Genomic DNA, 22,749 nt, shown 5'->3' with positions numbered 1-22,749 from the left:
AAAGGTATCTCTGGAGCCCTATCGCAACCAGTCTAGAAAATCTAGTAGCGAAATAAAACTCTGCATTGAGGAATCTCTGGCAAACCCGCAAGTGGAATCCCTGTAGGGATTACGGTAGAGATTATCTTGGAGGAATTTCTGTTAAAATCTCTGGAGGAATCTTCGAAAGCATTCCTGGAGAAATCTCGAGAAGTGTTTCTGGATTTATTTCGAGAAGAACTCTTGAAGTAATCTCTGAAGAATTTACTGGAGTCCCATTTGAACCGAAATCAAAATTGTGATACGCGTGGGTTTGAATCCCACCGGTCGAGAATCTTTTCGGATTGGAAATATTCTGGACTTGCCAAAACATAGGGTATCAGCATGGTCAATAAGCAAAAAAAAAGCTCTCAGTAAATAATCATAGAAGTTCTCATAAGAACACTAAGCTGAGAAGTAGACTCTATCCCGGTGGGGACGTAACTTTAGAAACTAAAAGAAGAATTTTATGTTTTGTATTCGGCATGGTGTCTATTTACATCTGGATGAAAAATGATGTCTTTTGAGGTGTCGCATGATGAAACTATATGATGGTCTCAAAATGTCCACATTTCACCCTACTGGAACCGGTTCCGGAATATTTCGACCAAATCCGACCATATATATATATGTCCTAAGTATGAACTACTGAATGGGATATGTGCCAATACTCACAGGTTCCATATCTTTCATATAAAGCAAAAAGAATGAAAATGTATTCAGAAATGGATTTTTGACAGCATTTCAAAGCCGTGGGCCATTTTTGACCCTTAAAGCATAATGTGTCACTTTTTTGTAGCCCCGCTTCTATAGGTCCCTGAAAGCTTCTTCTAGCACGAAAATGTTCGTTTTCAGAAGTTCAAAAGTAAGAAAATTTCAGATTAAAGAAAAAAGAGATAAATTTCTACAAAGGTACAGCTTCTTTACAATGCCAGAATGGCCAAAAATGACCCCAATGCATAAGGAATGTTAAATAAAAATGTATTCCAATCCCCAACCGAAACAGAGTGAACATATTTTCGTAACTTCTGCAAAAATTTTGGTGAGATATTGAAGATTTTTTTTAAAAACATGTTTTTTCTACAGATTTGTTTTTTTAGTTATTCACTTGGAAATTCGACAAGTAATATTTTCCAGATTTCTTCATTAGTTTTGCAACAAATCACTCCAAGAATACAATAGTCGTGAATTCAAATCCCACCTGAGCGCATGGATTTTATTTTTCAAAATTTGTCCATCTTTACCTTACACAATTAGATAATTACTTCACTCCAAGAAGTTCGTCAGGGATTGTTTTGGAAATCCCTCTAGAAATTCTTCGGGTGATCACACAAAGACATCTTATTTCCTAAAGCATTATTTGGCAATTTATGCTTTCAATATACTTATGCATTATTTTCAGGTACTACCGAATTCGTTCACATTTGATTTCAAAGCACTGTCAAAGCAAGCGAAGAAAAACATCGCATCTGTATCGGTCCATGATCGGCAATGTATCGCAAGTTGTAACAAGCTTGAGGAGAACCAGCAGCGAACGGGGGTCCCAAAGAGAAAAAGAGCAATGATAAAACACATATTTCTCGCCTCTTTGCCATAGGGGGTAGGTGTTTTATTTTACTTGCATTATTAACAATCCACGAACACCTGACAGCATTAATGTCTCCCAGTTTTGGAGCTTGTTTAAATTGGTTTCAATCAGAGCTGTAGCAGATGATGATAAATAGGTTTTCATGATGTTTTGCAGACCATAATTGTAAAAAAGAGCGCTAAGTGAGATATATACTTAATTTACTCAGAATTCAATCCCCGATTAATACAAAATTACAAACGCTCAATAATTTAAGATTTCAATTTCAACTTTGTGCTACATCAACAAAATCTGAAATTAGCAGGAATTCTGGAGTAAATCCTGCGTAAATTCTCGCGAAACATTACTAAAGGACCTATGTACAAATGAGAGGCTCTCTTTGTTTACTTTCTCTTGGATCAATAACTGAGTCACATTAACCTCTTCTGTTGCGTTTGTTGTATGAAACGCTAGTCGAAGAAATTGCCTTTCGATCTGTAGTGAAAAACTTCCCAAAAGCTTTAGTATCCCACTGTTATAATCGAAAGAGAGCGAGAGAGGAGAGAATCTCTCATATGTACATAGGTCCTTTAGTAATGTTTCGCGAGAATTCATGGTGATAGTTTTTTCTGGAGATCTCTAAATAATTCAAAGGATGTAAATGGAATGGAAAAGATTGAAAACCACTGCGATAGAGAATGTCCAAACGAGATTACCGGCTTATACTAAATTAACCCCTATTCAGTTACGAATGCTTAAGCATATCAACAGCTTTCATCAGTTCCATAAAAAAAAAACGAAGTAACGCTTTGCTGCACTACTAAACCATCGCGCGGTGGCAATGAACGTCAATAAAAACCGATATGAACGAAGAAAAAAAGACATTAAAATACAGAAGGAGAAACAATACAATACTCTCGGCGTGATTTAAATAATGCATCGCACACCTCTCCCCGTGGACGTGGCCGGAATAGAGCAATAAAAGCGGTGCGGTGAGTAGCAAGCGTCAAGCACCATCGTCGTCTGATGGATGGATGGATGAGATGGGAATCGAGAGGTAGAAGTGGCTGAGCAAAACATAATAAAATACACTCGTCTATAATTACAACAATAAGCAAATGGGAAATGATAGAAACAACAATCACTGGAATGTGAGGCAGACGAAGAAAACAAACACCTAGCGGAAGAAATGATTTTAAAGAATACCACCGAGCGAACGAACGAACGAAAAAAACGATAACAGTTTTAAAGACAATCAAATCAAAACCGCGCGCCTGACGGGCAGTTGGTCTATGGTCTATGGTCTATGGTGGGTTTGGTGGCTCTGGCTAAAGCAGTGATTCTCAAAGTGGGCGAAAATGTGATCATATAAATTTAAGGAGTGAAAAAGATAGCAAGGAAGCGAAAATGTTAGTTAAGAAAAACAAAACAACAATATATTCATACCTTGCATGTCGAGTAAATGTTATTTCTATAAGTGTTCCTTTCTAAGTAGTTATAGACAAATCTTGATGATTGTGCAACACAAAATGTTGGATATTGTGCACTATTTTTAATATAATAAATGTTGGATATATGTGCACAATCAGTAAAGGAAAAATCCAATGCATGCACTTAGGTGAATATTTTTCTGAAGAATAAATGTTTACTCTTCACAATGTAAGTGTATTGAAGTAGGTTTAGCTCTTTACTCAATATTTAAAAAAATGTTCCTTACTATCCTATAATATGGGAAATTTAATAGATTTGAACAAATCTGTATTGAATATGCCAAAATTCAATATTTTTTTCATAAAGAGTTATTATCAAAGAAATTTCATTTTTTTTTTGCGTAGGTCTTTTTCTTAGCCTTACGTCCTCACTGAAACAGAGCCTGCTGCTCATCTAAGTGTTCAATGAGAACTTCCACATTCATTAACTGAGAGTTTTCTCTGCCGTTTTCGCATTCGCAAGTTTGGGAACCACTGGAACTAGAGGTAAGCCGATGCAGGCAAAAAGCAGACAATCGTAAAACAAAACAACATTGTAGATTGTGTACGTAAAGCTCCGGCGAAGCGATTGGCATAAAAGTAATACCAGGGTGAGGTGCAGGGGAAAAGAAAGCAACAGAAGCAGAAACATAAATACAAAATAAATGAAGTACAGTGTGTAACGTGGCTTTGAATTGGCCCCATCGACCGCCCCCCTTTTGGAGTCGTATGTCTCGCGGTAGTGTCGATGTCGGAGCTGGATGGAATTACCTACTGCTGTGCTGAACAAAACGAACTTCTGCGTGAATGTTGAAACGGGTTCAAATTTGTGAATTGATGTTCCTACTAGATCCTTGGTTCAAAAATTTAAACTGGAACGGAAACTAATCGCGTTCAAATGCAACACTGCTTGCAGATCCTCCTCGAGCATAGTCTACATATCATGTCCGTAGTGGACTACCGGTCTAATAAGCCTTTTGTACGTAGTACTTTTGGTGTGGGAGTAAATCCCTTTGACCACAGCTCCTTCTGGAGGCCCAACATCTACGAACGATGTGGCTTCGTATTCAACGGCTAACATTATTATCAGCCGTCAGCAAGAATACAAGATTTGCGTATTATGGACCCCCAACAGAAATTTTGAATAGTTAGGCAGCCACAATATGTCTATTTTCCAAATGTATATTTCGATGAAAAAATCAAAAGATTTTGAATGCTTCAAAGGCTTACTATCAAGTGAATATATGGAACTTGCTGGTAGACTGCACAACACGTACAGTATTGGACAAAACATTTGCAGCTTTTTCGATTTTCCATACAAAATTACCAACTTTGGTAAGCTAGATCTCAGTTATTTATGGACCGATTCGAATGAAACACTCACAGAACATCAGCTATTACTTGAATTTTAACATATAATTTCAAATATTTTTTTCAATCACGAGTTTATAAGTAATAACGGTTCAACTAAAGTTTAATTTTCGACGAAAAATCGAAAACTATATGTCTCAAAATCTAATACCTTACACAAAAACTGTCTTGAGCGAACTTGTTCATCTTGTTAAAATCTACAACTTTGCTGAATATACCATGAAGCTATTCCTTCAATATGTTTAGTTATGTCATTTGTAAAAATCTTCAAAAAATTCTCTTTAGTCAAACCGTCACTGCTTTTGAACTTGTGATTGGAAAAAACATTCAATAATATATGTTGAAATTCAAGTTATTTCTGATGTTCTGCCAAAGTTTCATTCAAATCGGTCCATAAATAACTGAGATACAGCTTACTAAAGTTGGTCATTTTGTATGGAAAATCGAGAAAGTTGCAAATGTTTTGTACAATACTGTATATCCGTGAGAGATTTCATTGCACAAACGTGTCGAGACTGAATTTCAGCTACTAAGGGGTCCATTACTAGCATTGAAAACTTTTATATTTTTGACGCATTCATCACCAGATGTTCAGGAATGTTCCATTTTCAAATGCTCGACGAAAATGTCCATATCATCCGCGAAGCAAACAGATTGACTGGGTCTGTTGAAAATCGTATTATTAAAGTCTACTCTCTGCATAACATCATGTAGCGCAATATTGTATGGAAATTGTTCCGAAACCGTAGAGCAAATCACCCACCATACAATGCTTTCAGAAGCTTAAATTCGTGATCAAAATTGTTTTGCGCCCGAATACTTGGTTGTAGAGGCATGGTGTCTCCAGAGAAGTTGTTTGGGATGTAGAAGCCCTTCTTATAAAAAAGTATGTTTTTGTGATGAATCCACCTAGATGTGAGATATATTTTCACGTTTTTACACAAGTGAAGATTCTGTAATGATTCATAGCACTATATGAAAATTTTCTCAACACACTTTAGCTGCATCTAATGCATTTCGATTGTGTAAATACTACGTTACCACATAGGCGCCCATAAAAAGTAACCCCTTGTTAAACATTTATCAAATCAAATAATGCATAATTATAAAGCGTCTTAGGTTCACCTGTTTCAAAGTGAATATGGGAGATCTAATCCTCAAGAGCACATTGGCAAATACTATGACCGATTGAATAAATTGCTTTCCATTCCCATAGTAATTTCCATACAAACTTTGAAAGATTTGTGCAATCTCAGTTTACTTCCAAATAAGCTCAAATTTTGATAGGATACTCAGAATTTGATCTAGAATCGAATGAGTGGTGTGGAGCAAAAAACGATTTTTGAACCGATCTAATAGCTATTCAACACAGACAAAAATTTCATGCAATGTCTCACCTAGTCAGTTCACGAATTTAGAATAAAGATCATACCTTGAAATAGCATTGCGCACGTAGAAATAATAAAATTCAAACTGCTTTTTTCGTTATTTAAAAAAAAATGGTATGACATTCGTTGCAAAACTCGATTTTTTCAGCACTCGTCGAATCAATAATCAATGGTATCAATCGTAAAAATCATCATTTTGCAACTTGCAGCATGAATAATATTTTCATTTAATCTTTAGAAAAAAATGACATCCTTGACTTATATTCCTCACAATATAGAGGAATACGAAATAATATGTTTTGTCTGTTTTTCATCAGGTCAATCTGTCCTGAAACGGCCTACTTTCTAGCACTGAATTATGCAACTGTTTTTTTTTCATTACGCAACTGTTTTGAGTTGCATAAGGAAAATTGCAAAGTAATGGTGAATGCATGCTGCTATGATTTTTGATATCCTCAAGTAGTCTTCTACGAAATTGCAAAACATGTTGTACGTTTCTCGTTGCAGAATAAGTTGTATACAGCACTCGTCGTAATTTTTCAAACTCGGCAAGCCTCGTTGGATAAATGCACGACTCGTGCTGCAAAATCATTATTCTGCAATTTTTTGCGTTTACTGTTATCTATCATCACGAATTTGTACAGAAATTCAACCAATTCGTTGGTTTATGAAAAAAGAGGCATCCATGTTGAACTCATTCAAATTAATAAACTGAGACTTAAGCTACTATGATCTTGAATGCTATTCAGAAATTTTGTCCTCTGGAACAATAAACTATTCAAAATAGGGGATGTGTTCTTCTTACGGTCAAAAAAAAACTTCAATTTATTTTTATTTTTATTTTCAGATTTAGAACATAACCCAAAGTGTTCGGGTTAATAAGGAGGTGAAGTGCAAACATCAACGGAAACTAAGATTTTAGAAAACCACGTTTGTAAATTAGACTTGACGTAACTTATAGCTCGGAAGTTTCGAGGATTTTCAATGACGTAAATATCGTTATATGATGTCAAATCTGGTATCTTCAGATATATTTTTGAATTATTTATGTTTATATTTTTGGAAAGGCAATGCCAGTTGTCAAAAATATCTATTTTACTCAAGTATTTTGTATGATGCCCAATGTATCACAAACAGCTGTTCATTTTACTCATAAAGTGCAGGCAAAATGAACGTTTGGATCGTTTTTTAACGATAATCTTTGATGTTGTGCGATAAAATTTTATACAAATTTATTGTTTTTCAATCAGAAACAGAATGATATACTAAAGGTGTTCATTTACTACCCCTTTTGCAGATTTAATGCAAAGTAAAAAGAGATCGATATTGGACAAATATATTAATTTTTTCTGTAATTTTACTTGAATTTGCAACAGCTAATTCATTAACACTTTGAGGCAATCATTATATAAAAAACGTGTGATGACATTTATATAGTAGTCTTGAAAAGTCATTGGCTTTTGACTTTTTCCTATTTTATGGGTTTATTTGATTCCCAACAATGGGGTTTGGTTAAAGTTTATAAATAGTTTGCTTTAGAACGTAATATGTGTTTTCTGACACAACATTTTAAATGATGAAGAAATTAATCTACCACCAGTCTTTTATTACCATAATAAGTTGTTTAAAACGCAATAAGTTTTTTGTTCTTCAATATTTTGCACTATTTTTTCACAAGATCTCAAAAAACTATTCTACTTTCAGAGTCTGCATCGATATTTATAATTGATTATCTAAATCCATAGATAAGTATTCTGAAATCTCTGTAAGACAGACTCGTAATCACAACCCACCTAAATATGCCAGGCTACAACAGTTTTCTCACCTTCGGTTATTCGTTTTTCGAAACAAAATTTTAATGAGAAACTATTGTAAAAAAAAATGAAGCGAATTGGTCCAAAAATGTTTGTGTCATGATCATTTATGTTTCTGATACCACTCAATCTGTATAAAGAATTCAAAATCTTCAAAAACCATCTTTTTGTAATTTTAGGATTTCCCATTTAATTAGTTGAAGTCAGAATTCATTGACTTTTAAAGACTACTTTACAAACATCAACTATTTCTCCTTGAAATTAACGATAAAATAATGATAATAATAAACCTCTGTAAAGGTCTTATTTTCCCAACAAACATTTTTGCTGAATAAAAGCTGAACAAATCGCTTCTAAGCTTATTTCAGTTTAATAAACTATTGTTCAGCTAATAATGTTACTTGGGTTTGTCTTTATTCAAGGCTATTCGTTAAGATGAACCAATTACCAGGGTTTTGTAAAATTTGAATAATTTCAAGATAACTTACGTCTCTCTGGCATTTTTTTTTGTAGAGGATAAGAATATATTCTTAAAGACTAAAAGGAGGTTTCACAGCATTAGAAAAATTGAAAATAACGGGTATGTTCAATTTTAAACACATGCTTTATCATATTTCTATAGAGGGTTGTGAAAAATTGTTTTTACAAAATCGGGCAACCTATGGTCCAGAGACAATGTCATTGAATGCCTTCGGTCGAGTGTATCTGGTAAAGGAATTTTAGACAGAATTGTCGAAGCCGTGAAAAAAAAAAATGCAGAGTATTCGGAGAAATTTTGATGAAATGAATTTGATTTAGTTGAAAAGCCTAGAATACTTTTGTAGAAAAACCTTTTGGAATTTTTAAACCTTTTTCAAAAAATATCCTAGGGGAGCCTGTGGTAAATAGTTTTTAGGAATATAAGTTAGGTAGTTTAAAATTACTTCAAGATATCATACAAAAAGTTCTACTCTTCTACAATTTTTGATGAACTATTTTTGGCAATTTTGCAGGAATTGTTTCTCTAGAAGCTTCTCTTGATATTGTTTTCAGACGATTTTCCAAAAAAAAACATACACAATCCGAAAATTTGGTGCTTTTAATAGAACAGTACAATCTAAATTATTTCAGCAGCCGCTCGATCAATGCCGAAATTTTTGAATTTGGTACACTGACATGCGTGCCGTAGCATGCCGTTGTCCAGGTTAGCCCCCATCAAGAATACCAGCGTCAAAGCGGATTGAGAACTTAGCAAAATTTCGAAAGGGATATACCGTTTTGTCTCAAATTCCGAACAGACTCGTATTCCGAACACTCGGTTTTTGTATGGCAATTTGGTTGAAATGTTTCGCTGAAATATGTCAGCAAATAGCAAGCAAATGGTAGTCAATTGCAATTCAATTATAACGTTTCCAATATAATTTATACCGTGGGAGTAGTGATGATTCTCTAGTTTGAGATCAGTTGACCAAGCTCAGATAATTTTTTTGCTAAATTATTCATTTGAATACGATTTATTCTTGTTGTTCGGAATTTGAATCAAGGTGTTCGGAATATAAGACAGAATGAACACAGTGTTCGGCATTTGAATCAAAATGTTGTTCCATACTTTTGCGTAAAAACAATACTAAAACGAACTATATCAACATTATTATCGGTACATCCAACAGCTAACCGTTAGACTTTGCGAAGAAATTCAAATTTACACAAATATCAGCCAATTTTTGCCAGTCAGATGCATTTGAAGTCACTGTTGGCCTTAAGTGTTCGGAATATGAGTCAAAACGGTATTAAAGTTTCTAATGGTATTCGATGCTTAGTTAGAAAAGTAAAGGTTCCTCAAATGAATTCTCAAAACTATTATTATTAAATAATTATTAGCATATTATTACAGTCATCTCTCCCTTACTCGATATTCAAGGGACCATCGAGTTAGGGAGGTATCGAGTTACAGAACACAAAATCAATGCAACTGCGATCCAAGGGACCATCGAGGTAGCCATGAAAACCAACTTTTACTATGGTTCTCTAACTCGATATCGAGATTCGAAATATCGAGTAAGGGAGAGATGACTGTATTTTGCATTTTGATTAAATTTGAACAAAAGTTGCTGCAAATTCGTAAACACAACTTCACGGAATCCCAAAAAAATTCCGAATATTTATCGTGGAATCCTTTCACATCCTTTCATGTTCTCTTGAACAGGAAAAGAGCAGAATTCTCACGAAATCTCGGGGAGGATTGTTAAATCTAAAAATCTAGCAGGTTTACACATTATTATAGACAGGTTTAACCATATAATTCGGGGCACAGGACATCCTGGACAATATTTTAACATACTTCTTGTTGTCATTCTGACAGAACAATAGAAAGATTTCTGATATAATGCTGAGCAGGACCTTTTTAAAAAACTGATTGACTTACTCATTCAATCCTATTCTGTCGGAATCCTGGATACAATCCTGAAAAGGTTTCGTTCAGAATCCGGAGCAAGGCTTTTTTAAATTTCTTTAATTTACCAGAAAGAATGTTTTTCTTTGTTCAACAACCTTCGTCCTTACCATAATTATGGAATGACACAGGTTGATTGTTTAGCTTTCTCATTGAAAATTCCCAGGAAGTCTTTTTTGCAGGTGTATTTGCAGTCTTAAAAATAGTTTTTTTTTATGTATACATTTCTTCAGAAAAATCAATAAAAAAGGAAATTATGCTGAGGAAGTTTTATAACAAGAATTAAAGCTTCTTACAGGAGATTAATCTGCAGTTTAATGTGTTCTACATTTTAGTTAACACTTAAGTACCACAATAAACCGTACTTTTAAGGATTTAGGAAACGAATTCATGACGAAATTTTCCTAGAATTTTCATAAAATTTCTTTCGGGATATTTTCTGTGTTTTTTTTTTTACATAATCTTGAACAAAGATAAGATCCTGATTTGAGGTTAAAGTCACAGACAAACATCAATCTCTAATTTAACGATCAATCTCTAATTTAACGATCAATTCAAATTCGCTATGATACAAACCTCACAATCAGAGGCGCCAATAGTTTTTATTCGTGTTTGATGTTTTACACTACTATTTTATAAATTAGATAGTTTTTTAAAAATCTATGAAAAAAATACACGGAAGTGCCATGTTCCAGGATCATTTTTCCACAAGTTTTCAAAATGATTTAGGCAACCTGGAAAAATCCGGGAAATGAAAAATTGGTTTAGAATGGACTCTCTGTTGACAGGTCAATAAATCATGCTTCTCAGAGTGTCACTTTTCGTACACTTACCTTCTAATAAATTTGACCAGTTATAAAATTCCACTCAGAATCGTGCGCGGTGACAATATTGTAACGTGTATTCAAAAATGGCATGTATGGATAGTCTATGTTCGTGATACGGTAGATTTTACTGGGTATGACAGTTCCTATATTTTTATATACTTCCGTTCAAAATAAAAATGTATTAGAGATTGCACACAATGTTTATCGACAGTGAAAGAACAAATAGCTGTGACAGAAATCTCCATACAATAGATACAACTTTAAACCAAGCTTTTTTTCAAACATCTCATCGGATTTTTGAGGTAGCAATTAATTTTTAGATTTTCATGAACAGGGTAAGTGTACCAGTTTTGGCCACCCTAAGGAAAAATATTTTTTATTTATGAATCAAAAGACCTTTGGTTACTGTCAATACATCAAACGAAAGTTTTCAATCCATGCTCAGCAGGGAAAATATAAAATCTAATCAGAAATTTTGTTTTTGTATTAAAAATGGTGGTGGCGAATACCGGACCACTTGCACCAGTATTCGCCACGATTTCAATTTCGGTTCCTGAATTCGCCACTTACGTTGATTTCTTATGGAGGGTGGTGAATCAGGAACAGGTGGCGAAAAATAGGTGCAAAGGAGCCAACATTTTAGGGAAAATGATTTTTTTCTATTATTTTCTGAGAAAATTTTGCGGTTTCCAAGAATGTTTCCGTATCATCTTAAGGCGCAAGAGAAAATGGCACAAAAGTCAGAACTGAAAGCAGTTGTCTCCTTTATAAACAACAAATTGATGAAAATAAAAACACACAGCCTTTTTATTTGGCAAAAAAAGAGCTGTGTGTTTTTATTTTCTTCGATTTGTCTATTTAAAAAAAGAAAGCTGCTTTTTCAGTTTTGACTTTTGCACTATTTTTACTTGGGCCTTAAAGCAATTTAGCAAACACTAAACAACTGGCAACCATATAATGTAGTAAAACGGTATAAAATCTAGGGTGGCGAATAACTGGTACATGGCGAATACCGGTACACCTTCCCTATATGAAGAACAAAACAAGATTTTTGCACGGGTTTAAAGGTGAAGCATTCTTTGTTAAGTCCTTATGTTCGGGGTCAAAATCAAATCATATTGCCCCATATGACCATATTGCTCCACCTACCCATATATTTTAACATCCCTGTTTTTCAATTGCTAAAAATTTAAACATTGTTGTATTCAACAGGTGCAAGTCAAGTAAACATTAGCAACAAAATATTAAATAACAAATTTTGTTTTTTTTTTCTGTTTCAAAACCCAAGTAGAAGGAGTGCTTACCAACTTGAAATCAATGCTCCTTTGGCCTATCAACGCTCCTTTCCCAATCATCAGTCGGCCCACCAATCCTCCATCAATGGAACGCTTCTTGGTATCGAACCGAACCGCATGCTTGCTTTGCTTCTAGGTACCGTTGGACGCCATAGATGCACCAACACACCGAACCCAGGCCCAGCTGCGCATGTGTTGGTACCATCGCGCCAAACTACCGTTCGTTTGCTCGGCCATCGCCAAACCATGCGCTCGAAATCCGCCGCCAGTCAGTAGTAGTGCAGCGTTGGTCCCGGTCAGATCGTTCCGCGTGTTTCTCGTTTTCCGCAGCCGTTTTGTACCGAGAGAAGAGCAGCGTTTTGTGTGGTGAGCAGAGGCCCCCCATTGGATTTGGTACACACAGAGAACCACCGCGAGCCGCGTTGAATAACCGCGCGCGTCGTGTCAGAGGGAGAGAGAGAGTGAGAAGGGGAGAAAGTGAAACCGCGTTGTTCCGCCGCCGCCGCCACGGGTCGCGTATTCTGGTCTAGCGGGACGCGCCTCGTCGCAACCTTCCCCCGACCCTGTCGACGGGTATCGTGAGTGTGTGCCGCTTGGGAAGAAGCGCAGCAAAAGGTGAAGAAGAAGAAGACGTGTGTCAGTGCAGTCAGTGTAGGGTGTTGCGGGGTATTCTGCGGTGTGTAACCACATTGCCGCCCACCCCTTTACCACGTTGCGTCCCTCTGCTTCCCCCTCGTGTTCGGAGTGTAGTGGAGCAGTGCAGACCTTCCGTTTCGCCACAGCTTTTAATTCATTCAAACCGGCGAACCGCTCGTCGTAACCGCCATCGCCTTCGCCCCCGGTACCCCTCTAACAGTTTGAGGTTGTCATTCGTTTGAGCCGCCGAAAGTCGCACATGGTGCTCGGTGCTCTCTATTGGTGACGAGTGGGATTATAAATAGTTTGACTAATCAAGTTGTAGTAGTTGGCGCAATATATTGGATAGGAGCGAGAGGAAGAACACGAAGCAAAAGAAGACCATAACGACGTCGAACAGCGAAAGCGAACACCAACGCTTTTCCTAAACGATTCGACGCGTGTTTGACATTTTGGGTCAGCGTCGTCGTCGCCGTCTCAGAAGAAGAAGAAGTTGTTGTTGGCGTCGTGATGGCCGCCGCGGCTCAGTGATTACGTGCGAGATAGAGAGCAATACTCCCGGGGAATTAAAACGTTGATTAATGCGTTCAAAGTTAAGTGAACCGTTTCGGGCAAGTCAGTGATATACTTATGGATGGAAGATAGAAACGGCACCGGGGCTTGGAAGTGTCGTTTTCGTGAATTAATAGTGACGAGTTGAGAGAAGAACCCGAACCGGCATTGGATTACCCCGGCGACAGTTCGAACAGTGACAAGGTAGGTGCTGCTTTCGTGTCTGCGTTCTTTGGAAATCATTGCAACCTAGATCGTAACCAACTTTAAAACCGTTTACTCTTAACTATCGTACCGTATAAATATTTGCATTGTTTGTCAGTTTCAAAGAGTCGTTCGGTTAGTTTTCGCTCATCTTCATGTTTAGATAAATCTCAGTTTCTGCCACTGCTCACTATTCAACGGTTTTTTATTTTCTCGTGACGGCAGTGGCGGCTGAGTGATGAATAAACAGAAGCTGACGCCGGTATTGTCGCTTCAGCAGAAGCAAAAAAAAAAGTGCCGTCGGCTCAGTTTCACAGTTTGTGCCGCGTTGCTTTTGTTATTTTTACAGTCTAGAGCTAAAGCGAACGGCCATCAGCATTGGAATTCGGAATAAGATTAAATAAATAGAGGGGCGAGATTTGAATTTCGCGTTTTTTTTTTATTCAAGTGTGATCACAGAGAAGCTGTCATGTCATGGGAATTCCCGCCACAGAAAATTAAGTGATTCAAATATCAAGTTCCATGAAAAAACTTATCAAAATATGTTAGTGTTTCGTAAAATTTTAGAAAATTTCTAAGTTTGGCAGATATAAGTTTCAATATAAATTATAACCAAAACTTTGAATTTTATGATGTTTTCCATAACAATTGAAATGTGAAAATTGAAACGATCAGAAACGATAAAAAATGATCAAACGATCACAAGTGTTCCAAAATCGGCGGTCAGAAACGATAACAAATGATCATACAAAATGTACATTACAGAAAGGCGGTAAAAACAATTTAAAAAAAATCAAAACACGATTAATACCGATAAAAAAAGATCAAAACAATACAACAATGATAGAAATGGTAAAAAATGATCGAACACGATCAAAACCAATCGAAAAACGATCAAGAACGATCGAAATCAATTAAAAACGATCTGATTGATCAAACCACGATTTAAATTAGAATGACGGCAATCAATAATTCATTCACGAAACGCGACGCGAGACAAGACATAACACTTATAGTTCTTACTAACGTCTGTCATTTGATAGAATATGATGGAAAAAGCGATCAAATACGACCAAACGACGGTCATAAACATCCAAAATGATTACAGAACGATGAAAATTATCAAAAATGATCGAAAACGTTCCAAAACCGACGGTCAGAAACGATTAAAAAAAAATGATCAAACTAAATTGGCACTACAGAAAAAACGGTAAAAACAACAAAAACGATCAAAACACGAACAATGCCGAATAAAAAAAATAACTCTATTAAAAAAGCGGTCAAAATGATCAAACACGATCAAAATAGGTCGAAAAACGATCAAAAACAGTTAGAAATGAACTTATTGATCAAATCACGATTCAAATTAGAATGACGACAATTAATAATTATTGAAAACGATGAAAAATCATCAAAATCAATAAAAAACTATCAAAACAATAAAAAACGGTCCAACATGATTAACAAGAGATCAAAAACAAAAAAAACAGTAAAAATCGCTAAAAAGGATCAAGAGCGAATGAAAACAATAAAAAAAACGGTAAAAATGGATAATTTTTAAACGTTGGGGTGATAACGGATTGAAATTTGCTGAAAAAATAATTAAAATGGTAATACAGTATCTAAAAACTACCATAAACGATGAAAAAATTATAAAACCGATTAACCACGAGCAAAAGGAACCCAAAATATCCAAAAACTATTGAAAACAAACAAGAAACGGTTGAGAACGTTTGAAAATGTCAAAAACGTTGATCGAAAAACGATCAACAACATTGAAAACTATCAAAAGCGGCTAAAGCAATCAAAAAGCGATCAGAAACTGTCAAAACGATCAAATCCATTTGAGAAACGTTTCATTACCATCGAAAACGATCAAACTAATTAGAAACGGTTGGAAACGATTAAAAGCGATCAACAATTGTCAATTTTCAAGAATCACCTTGCCTGAAGCATGATGTACATGGAAGCTTTGCAAGGTTAAATAGTGCAATAAAAATAATAACAGCAAAAAAGAACAATTTCTTTTCAGTTTAATGTTTTGCTGAACAGACATTTAATTCTTAAGTGCTGAACTTTAACAGATGCAAATTGTTGTTTATTGAGGCTGAGAATAAAATAACGGCATCAGGGCATATCAAAAAATAATCAGAAAGCTCTAAATCAAATTCAAAATCAGAACGGATGGTAACCCCCTGGTCACTATTTTGATGTAAGCCTTTAAAAGGGCTCTTTTTTTTGTGGATGATCTTCGAAGTCATTTTGTTTACTCAAAATGGTCATATTTAATGGCCGTAGTTTATTCTCAGAATCCTAATGGAAAAACTTCATAGATCTTCGAGTAATTTCTCTAGAAGTATTTCCTGGAATATTTCAATACTCAAGAAACTCTTTACTTTACTCTTACTTTTACTCTACTTTTACTTTTACTTTACTCTAGAGATTCCTTCACCAGGAATTTGTCCATATATTCGTCTTGCGATTTTCAAAGATTTCTTAGAGGATTTTTTTTTCTAGAATTTGCTTTAGGAAACCTTGAGCATTCCAAGTTTCCAAACTGAATTTCTCCTTAAATTTCGTTAGGAATATCAGCAGCAAATTATTCAGGGATTTATGAAATAATTCTTCCAGCTGTACCTCCAGGTATACTTCCAAGAATTTATTCAACTGTTTTTTCAATTGTTTTCCTATAAATTCACCCAAGCGATTACTTATGGAATTCTGCTAGAAATTTCCCCAGAAGACCCCGGAAAGGCCCCTGAGTTTATCCAAGTTATTTCGTGAGGAGTTTTGCCAGACATTTAATCAAGAGTCTCAACCAACACCAAACAATCCCCCAGGGATTGATCCATTCATTCCGCAAGAAATTATACCAGAACTTGCCCTGAGTTCTTCAAGGACTCATTATTCCTGAAATGTGGGAACTGCTCTGGATATTCCTGCTAGACTATTTGAGACTCACTTTCAGTTTATTCAAGGATTTGCATCTACATAAATCCTCTAAAGGGTTCCTTCAGAAAGTTGTTTATTGATTCAACCAGGAGTTGGTGCAGAGATTACTACATGATTTTTTCAAGGATTCCTCCCAAAAGAAAAGAAAAGAGAGAACTTGAAGAGTCCAATCAAAGCTCTTTAAGAACTTTCTCAGTTACTTTTTCAGTACTTTATCTGTGAACTTGTTTAGTTGAATCCAATCGGTCTTTTTTCTAAAGAACTTTTTCAATAATTCGTCTATAAATCCTTGCAAAAAAAAACATTTTTTAGGACTTTTTCTATAATTTGTTATTGATTATTTTGTGCAAATGGTTTGGGATACCTTCAGAATGGTTTTTTAATCTTCAAATGCAGTATCGCCTGATCTATACTATATAAAATTGGCCAAAAACGATCGCAATGCACTAGGTGTCCATGTTAAATCTTCCAAAGAACTTTTCTAGGTTAATCTTGGAAACTTTCTAGAAACAAACAGCAAGTGATTGATTCCTAGAGTTTCCAGAATTGCAAGAATCATTCAAAGAATCCCTCCAGTTGTTTCTATAAGGATTTCACCAGGGATATTCCAATACAGTTCTGGAATTATTCCGAAAATTGCACTACACGTTCTTCTAGGGATTCATACGAGAATGCTACTTGCAAATTTTACATGAATCCCTCTAAGGAATGCTGATAGGATACAACTTGGGATTCTTTGGTAATATTTCCACTGATGCTGACTGGAATTTCCCGAAGGTTTTTTTCTGGAAATTCTGCACGAATTCCTCCACATGTTTGTCTAAATGTTATTCGAAAGTCTCTTAAACTATTTATTCCTGCATTCTTTGCTTAACTTTCCAGTTCTGTTAGAATTTTTAGAGGCTTCAATAGGAACACATTCATTGGAAGATTTTTCTAAGAATCCTGCCAGGGAGTGCTACAAAAAGTTCTCCAAAGATCCATTTGGTATATCATCCACGGAATCCTAGTGGAATTTTACCAATTCCTGCTAGGATTTCTTCATCCCATGCATTCATGGAATATGTCAAATTTCCTTTGAACAAAGATCAAATACTGATCTCTGGATCTTAGCTAAGATTACCGCAATCACAAACAGTTGGAATATGCTAAGGCCACATCCTTGCAAAAGCTAGAGGGAGCGGAAAAAGGTGATGAGCAGAATACTTGCTATATTAATGAGATCGCTCTTTTTTATAGATATCCTATATCAGACAATTGCAATGTTTCCAGTACATTTTTCTCGCAATAAATTAAAATTTGATAAGGTTTTACAGAAGTTTTCTACTTATTACAATCAGCGGAAGCTTTTCCAATTATTCCTTCCACAATTATCGTACACTAATTAATTTATTAATGTTTCTCTCTTTCTCTTCTTTTTCTAGATTCTCGCGGAAGATAACAAATCTCCTTTCTCATCATTGAATAATTTTGAACGCGCAACAAACGGAGGAGAACCGTCAGAGGATAATAAACCTAGCGGAAGTGTTTTAACGAGAGAAGTTGCCCCTTTTCCTGGTCCAGTGTAATAAGTTTCTGAGTCAGTAAGGAGATCAAAAAGAAAAAAAAAAGTTGAAATAATTTGTGGCTCTCAGTTCGGAGCGAAGATACAAGCAAAAATCGTAAGCGTAAAATATAAGAGTGGAATGAAAGTGTGTAGCTAATTTAACACGTTGAGATCTTCCAGAGAAATTGCAGAAATCGGTGCAAATCAGCCGGCAGCGGAAAGCCGCCCCCAAATCGAATCGTAATTCGATTAAATATGCCGTTCTCGGCGCTGGCAGCTGTCTACCAGAGATCAAGCCGAAATCTTTCCCTAGCCGGAAGCAGCCGCCGTCGCTATCAGCGTTAGCTGTCTGCTCTCTGAAAGTGGATTACCAGTGCTAAGCAAAACCCGCTTTACTAGATTGTTCGGTCTCAGTGCGCGAGTGTCGTCTGAGTGTGATACGAAGTCTTCAAGTGAAAACTATAGCAACGACTAATTTCCAAGTGAACAGAATCCCTCCATCCAATTCAACCAGACGCGATGTATCCCAATTCAGGAATCAACGCGGCAGCCGTCGCAGCCCGACATCCGGTAAGTGTCTTCGCTAATCGCCGCGGCTGAATCGACTTCGGTCCGGTTCAGTTTAGCACACTTCTAATAAGACTTTTATTGACTGTGACTGTGACGTGACACGAGCGTTGGGCGCCAATCGCGCCCGGGCTCAGCTATTTGCTGATATTGCCAATTAGCGCAATCAAGTGGTGGAGCAACTCGCCGTCGGCTATTTTTTTTTAAATATCAGTGCGAATGCGAAATGGCTGGATTGTCTTTTGCGTCGTCGTATTTGATTGAAGTGGTTTGGCGAGGTGCTTCAAGTGGTGAAATTGAGGAGCCACTTGAGATAGAGTGTTGCGTCATATGTCGATGGTTTGATGGGAAATGTCACCAGGGGTTTAAAGTTGAAGTGGATGACGTCCAATCCTTGGATCTCTTCAGAATCACTTCGTAAGGCACTTCTGCGTGGAATTTCTTGAAACGGTGGAGGTAATAATGAAAAGAAAACTCGGTTGAAGAGCATGCTTCGTTTCAATTGAGATGTAAAGAAAAGGAAATTGTTGTTGGACAAACAACTATGTATGAGGTTTTTGAAGAAAGTTATTTGGAATTTTTTGCAAACAACGCTTTGCGAATTATTCCTTGAGCGATGTTTTGCATTGAAGTCACCAATGACAAAAAAAGACTTATTGCTGGTCAATTTCCGCAAGTCAGTTGGAAGCAAATTAACTTGCTGCTCAGGGCATTGAAAGGACAAATAGGCAGCTATGAAAGTATATTTATTAAGCTGTGTTTCTCTGACTTAATTTGTATCAAAAACGAAACCAACGATTCAGTGATTCATGATTCTAGTATCTAGACTAATAAACATTTTCCAAATACTCCGAAGCATTCCAAACTTCGAAAATTCCACCGCATAGCATTCTTCCACGTGGTGTGTCCCCTCTATCTATCACACCGGAAAACAAATTCCCAGCACCAATTTAAAAACTAATAAATTACTCTCACACAATCAAGACCTTGATTATCGTTTTACCCCTCAATTCCGACAAATCTTCGGCAAGCCACGCGGCAGCAGCGGCTTCTGCACAACAACACCACCGGCTCCCTGTAAAACTCCTCCCCTCTTAAACAAGCTCATTTACAAAGAGGGCCCTTCTGCCGGGAGTTTCAACCAGAGAGTGGTTCCCTGACATCGTCATTCAACAACGGTAGCGTAGGGCGACGACGACGATGACAGGAAGACGATAATGGTTGTTCTATACGCACTTCAGTCGATTCCCTTACTCCTGCTGTCTACGGAGGAGTTCGACCCTATCGTAGCTCTACCACCAACCAAGACCAACGATGACGGAGGGGACCCGAACAACAGCAGTTCCCTTCTTCAGAAACGGTCCGGGGAAATTGAAAGACATCTCACCGTGTTAAGAGCAATCCATGTGCACTTTTCGAGTTTGACGGGCGAAGAGAGGGAAAGTGAGGTACCGTACGGGAGTCGGTTTCCGAGATGTTTGGGGAATTTTTGAAATTGATAGTCCTTAAGCGATTTGAATGACGGGTTTCTGTTGAAGAAGTTTTCAAAGATCTTCTCTAGAATTTGAAGCTCAGAAACTGTCCAAAAACTTGCCCAATGACAGTATTCCACCCATTTGACGAAGACGCGTCCGTCACTATTTGACTGGAAGCAAAGCGGAAATGGAGAACCCCCACCCGGATATGCTAAGGGGCAGAGGACAAGGCAATTTCGCTTTTTGATGAAACGTCGATATTTTCACATCGGTATGGGAGGTTAACGCGTGTGATTGGTATCGCTCAACCCCCGACAGTCAGACGATAAAAATCAAGATTGCTGGGGGAGGTTCGACTTCGTCGTCGAGGAAAAGAGGGAGTGAGTGGCGATGAAAACGGACAGGCGATTGTGAATGGCCATAGGCTATCGTCATTCCTCGATGTCGAAGAGTTGTGTCAGCACTCAGCAGAGGGATGGAATCGAATTGTTCAAAGGAGAGGAACTATGGGCAATTAGGTGGCCAAAAATCCGGAAAAATGACTTGTTCTATAGCCCAAGCAATTCAAAAGTTCGGTTAAAAAGGCATATTTAGGCTTAATCAGCTTAGTCATTAATCGAACTTCAGTTTACATAAAGTTCGTTTAAGTTGCTTGTAGAGAATGATATTTACCTTCGAGTAAGGATGAAGTTCTATTAGAACTTGTTCTGAACTTTCTAGTTCAGAAAGTTCAAAGTTGATGAGTTTTGTGCAACTTCGATTTCTCTGGTCAATCACGGAGTAGCAACTCCGAATCGTACGGTCATCTATGCTCATGCTCAGAAAGTTCAAAGTTAATGAGTTACTCCTTCGAATATAAAGTTTTATTAATATCCGAGAAAATTTCCCTGAAACTAGATTTATATCAAATGTGAATTTGGAGCTCTCTGCTTAAGTACAATCTGAACTATTGATTGCTTGTGAAGTTTTTCTTGTTCATCGTTCCACAGTCAATACCTCTATTAAGGTATTCCTTGATTATCAGATCAAGATATTTTGATTTGCTAATGCAGTATACCAAAGTTAGAGTCTATTACTCTCTGTTTTTCATTTTAAACATGCTTTTTATCTATCACTTGTTTCTCACAAAGGAGGATTTGTTAGCACACCATTAAATTTTACCGTGCATTCATGGGGTTTACTATCTTTGTGATGAAAGGTTTCAAAACTACAACAACGGGGTAAGATTGTTCACAGACCTTGTTTCGAACATTCGCCCATAACAAATGATAGATGGAATTTATATCTGAAGTGCTGGAGACTTAAACATATTTTAGTTTAATATGCGTATTCGGAAGAATTGTGAATCAGGTTTCGTATAAGTGTGATATTCGGTTCTGTCTTGCTGAAAAACCACGAGCCGGTCTTCAAATAAGTTATCTTTAATCATAGAACAAATTTCTTCTTCAAAAAGTTCATATAGACCATTCTCTTCAGAATACTGAGACAATTCTCTTCTGAATCCTGAGAGAATTCTCTTCAGAATCCTGAGAGGGTTCTCTTCAGAATCCTGAGAGGATTCTTTTCAGAATCCTGAGAGAATTCTCTTCGGAATCCTGAGAGGGTTCTGTTCAGAAACCTTAGAAGATTCTCTTTAGAATCCTGAGTGGATTATCTTCAGAATCCTGAGAGGATTCTCTTCGGAATCCTGAAAGGTTTTTTCTTCAGAATCTTGAGGGAATTTTCTTCAGAATCCTGAAAGGATTCTCTTCAGAATCCTGAGAGGATTCTCTTCAGAATCTTGAGAGGATTCTCTTCAGAATCCTGAGAGGATTCTCTTCAGAATCCTGAGAGGATTCTCTTCAGAATCCTGAGAGGATTCTCTTCAGAATCCTGAGAGGATTCTCTTCAGAATCCTGAGAGGATTCTCCTCAGAATCCTGAGAAGATTCTCTCCAGAATCCTGAGACGATACTCTTCAGAATCCTGAGAGGATTCTCTTCAGAAACTTGGAAGGATTCTCATCGGAATCCTGAAAGGATTGTTTTTAGAATCCTGAGAGGATGATATTCAAAATCCTTAGAGGATTCTCTCCGGAATTCTGAGAGGATTATCTTCGGAATTCAGAGCGGTTTTTTCTTCAGAATCTTGAGAGGATTTTCTTCAGAATCCTGAAAGGATTCTCTTCAGAATCCTGAGAGGATTCTCTTCAGAATCTTGAGATGGTTCTCTTCAGAATCCTGAGAGGATTCTCTTCAGAATCCTGAGAGGATTTTTTTAGAATCCTGAGAGGATTCTATTCAAAATCCTGAGAGGATTCTTTTCCGAATCCTGAGAGGATTCTCTTCAAAATCCTGAGAAGATTCTCTCCAGAAACTTGAGAGGATTCTATCCAGAAACCTGAGAAGATTCTTTTCAGAATCCTGACAGGATACTCTTCAGAGTCCCAAGAGGATAGTCTTAAGAGACTTAAGAGGATTTGTTTGATTCTCTTCAGAATCCTGAGAGGATTCTCTTCAGAACTCTGAAAGGATTCCCTGCAAAATCCTGAGAGAATTCTCTTCAGAATCTTGCGAGGATTCTCTTCAGAATCCTGCGAGGATTCTCTTCAGAACCCTGCGAGGATTCTCTTCAGAATCCTGCGAGGATTCTCTTCAGA

At 36.8% G+C, this 22,749-nt stretch overlaps 1 protein-coding gene across 3 annotated transcripts in view; it reads left to right on the top strand.

Annotated features, from left to right (window-relative positions):
- The first annotated feature begins 12,440 nt into the window (after nt 1–12,440).
- LOC5565805 (protein groucho) overlaps nt 12,441–22,749 on the top strand; it is a 115,666-nt gene continuing 105,357 nt past the window's right edge. Inside the window, exons 1-3 of one of the 3 annotated variants that reach the window (XM_021853800.1) lie at nt 12,441–13,572; nt 17,949–18,185; nt 18,251–18,640. In XM_021853800.1, coding sequence (XP_021709492.1) covers nt 18,590–18,640 — 51 coding nt within the window. In that variant the 5' untranslated portion in view covers nt 12,441–13,572; nt 17,949–18,185; nt 18,251–18,589. Of the gene's footprint in view, nt 13,573–17,948; nt 18,641–22,749 lie in introns of all 3 variants that reach the window. The other 2 variants (XM_021853801.1, XM_021853799.1) reach the window with 2 other exon arrangements.

This window comes from Aedes aegypti, chromosome 3 (assembly GCF_002204515.2).
Source record: "Aedes aegypti strain LVP_AGWG chromosome 3, AaegL5.0 Primary Assembly, whole genome shotgun sequence".
NCBI lineage: Eukaryota > Metazoa > Arthropoda > Insecta > Diptera > Culicidae > Aedes > Aedes aegypti.
This window is presented reverse-complemented; position numbering and strand designations above follow the sequence as displayed.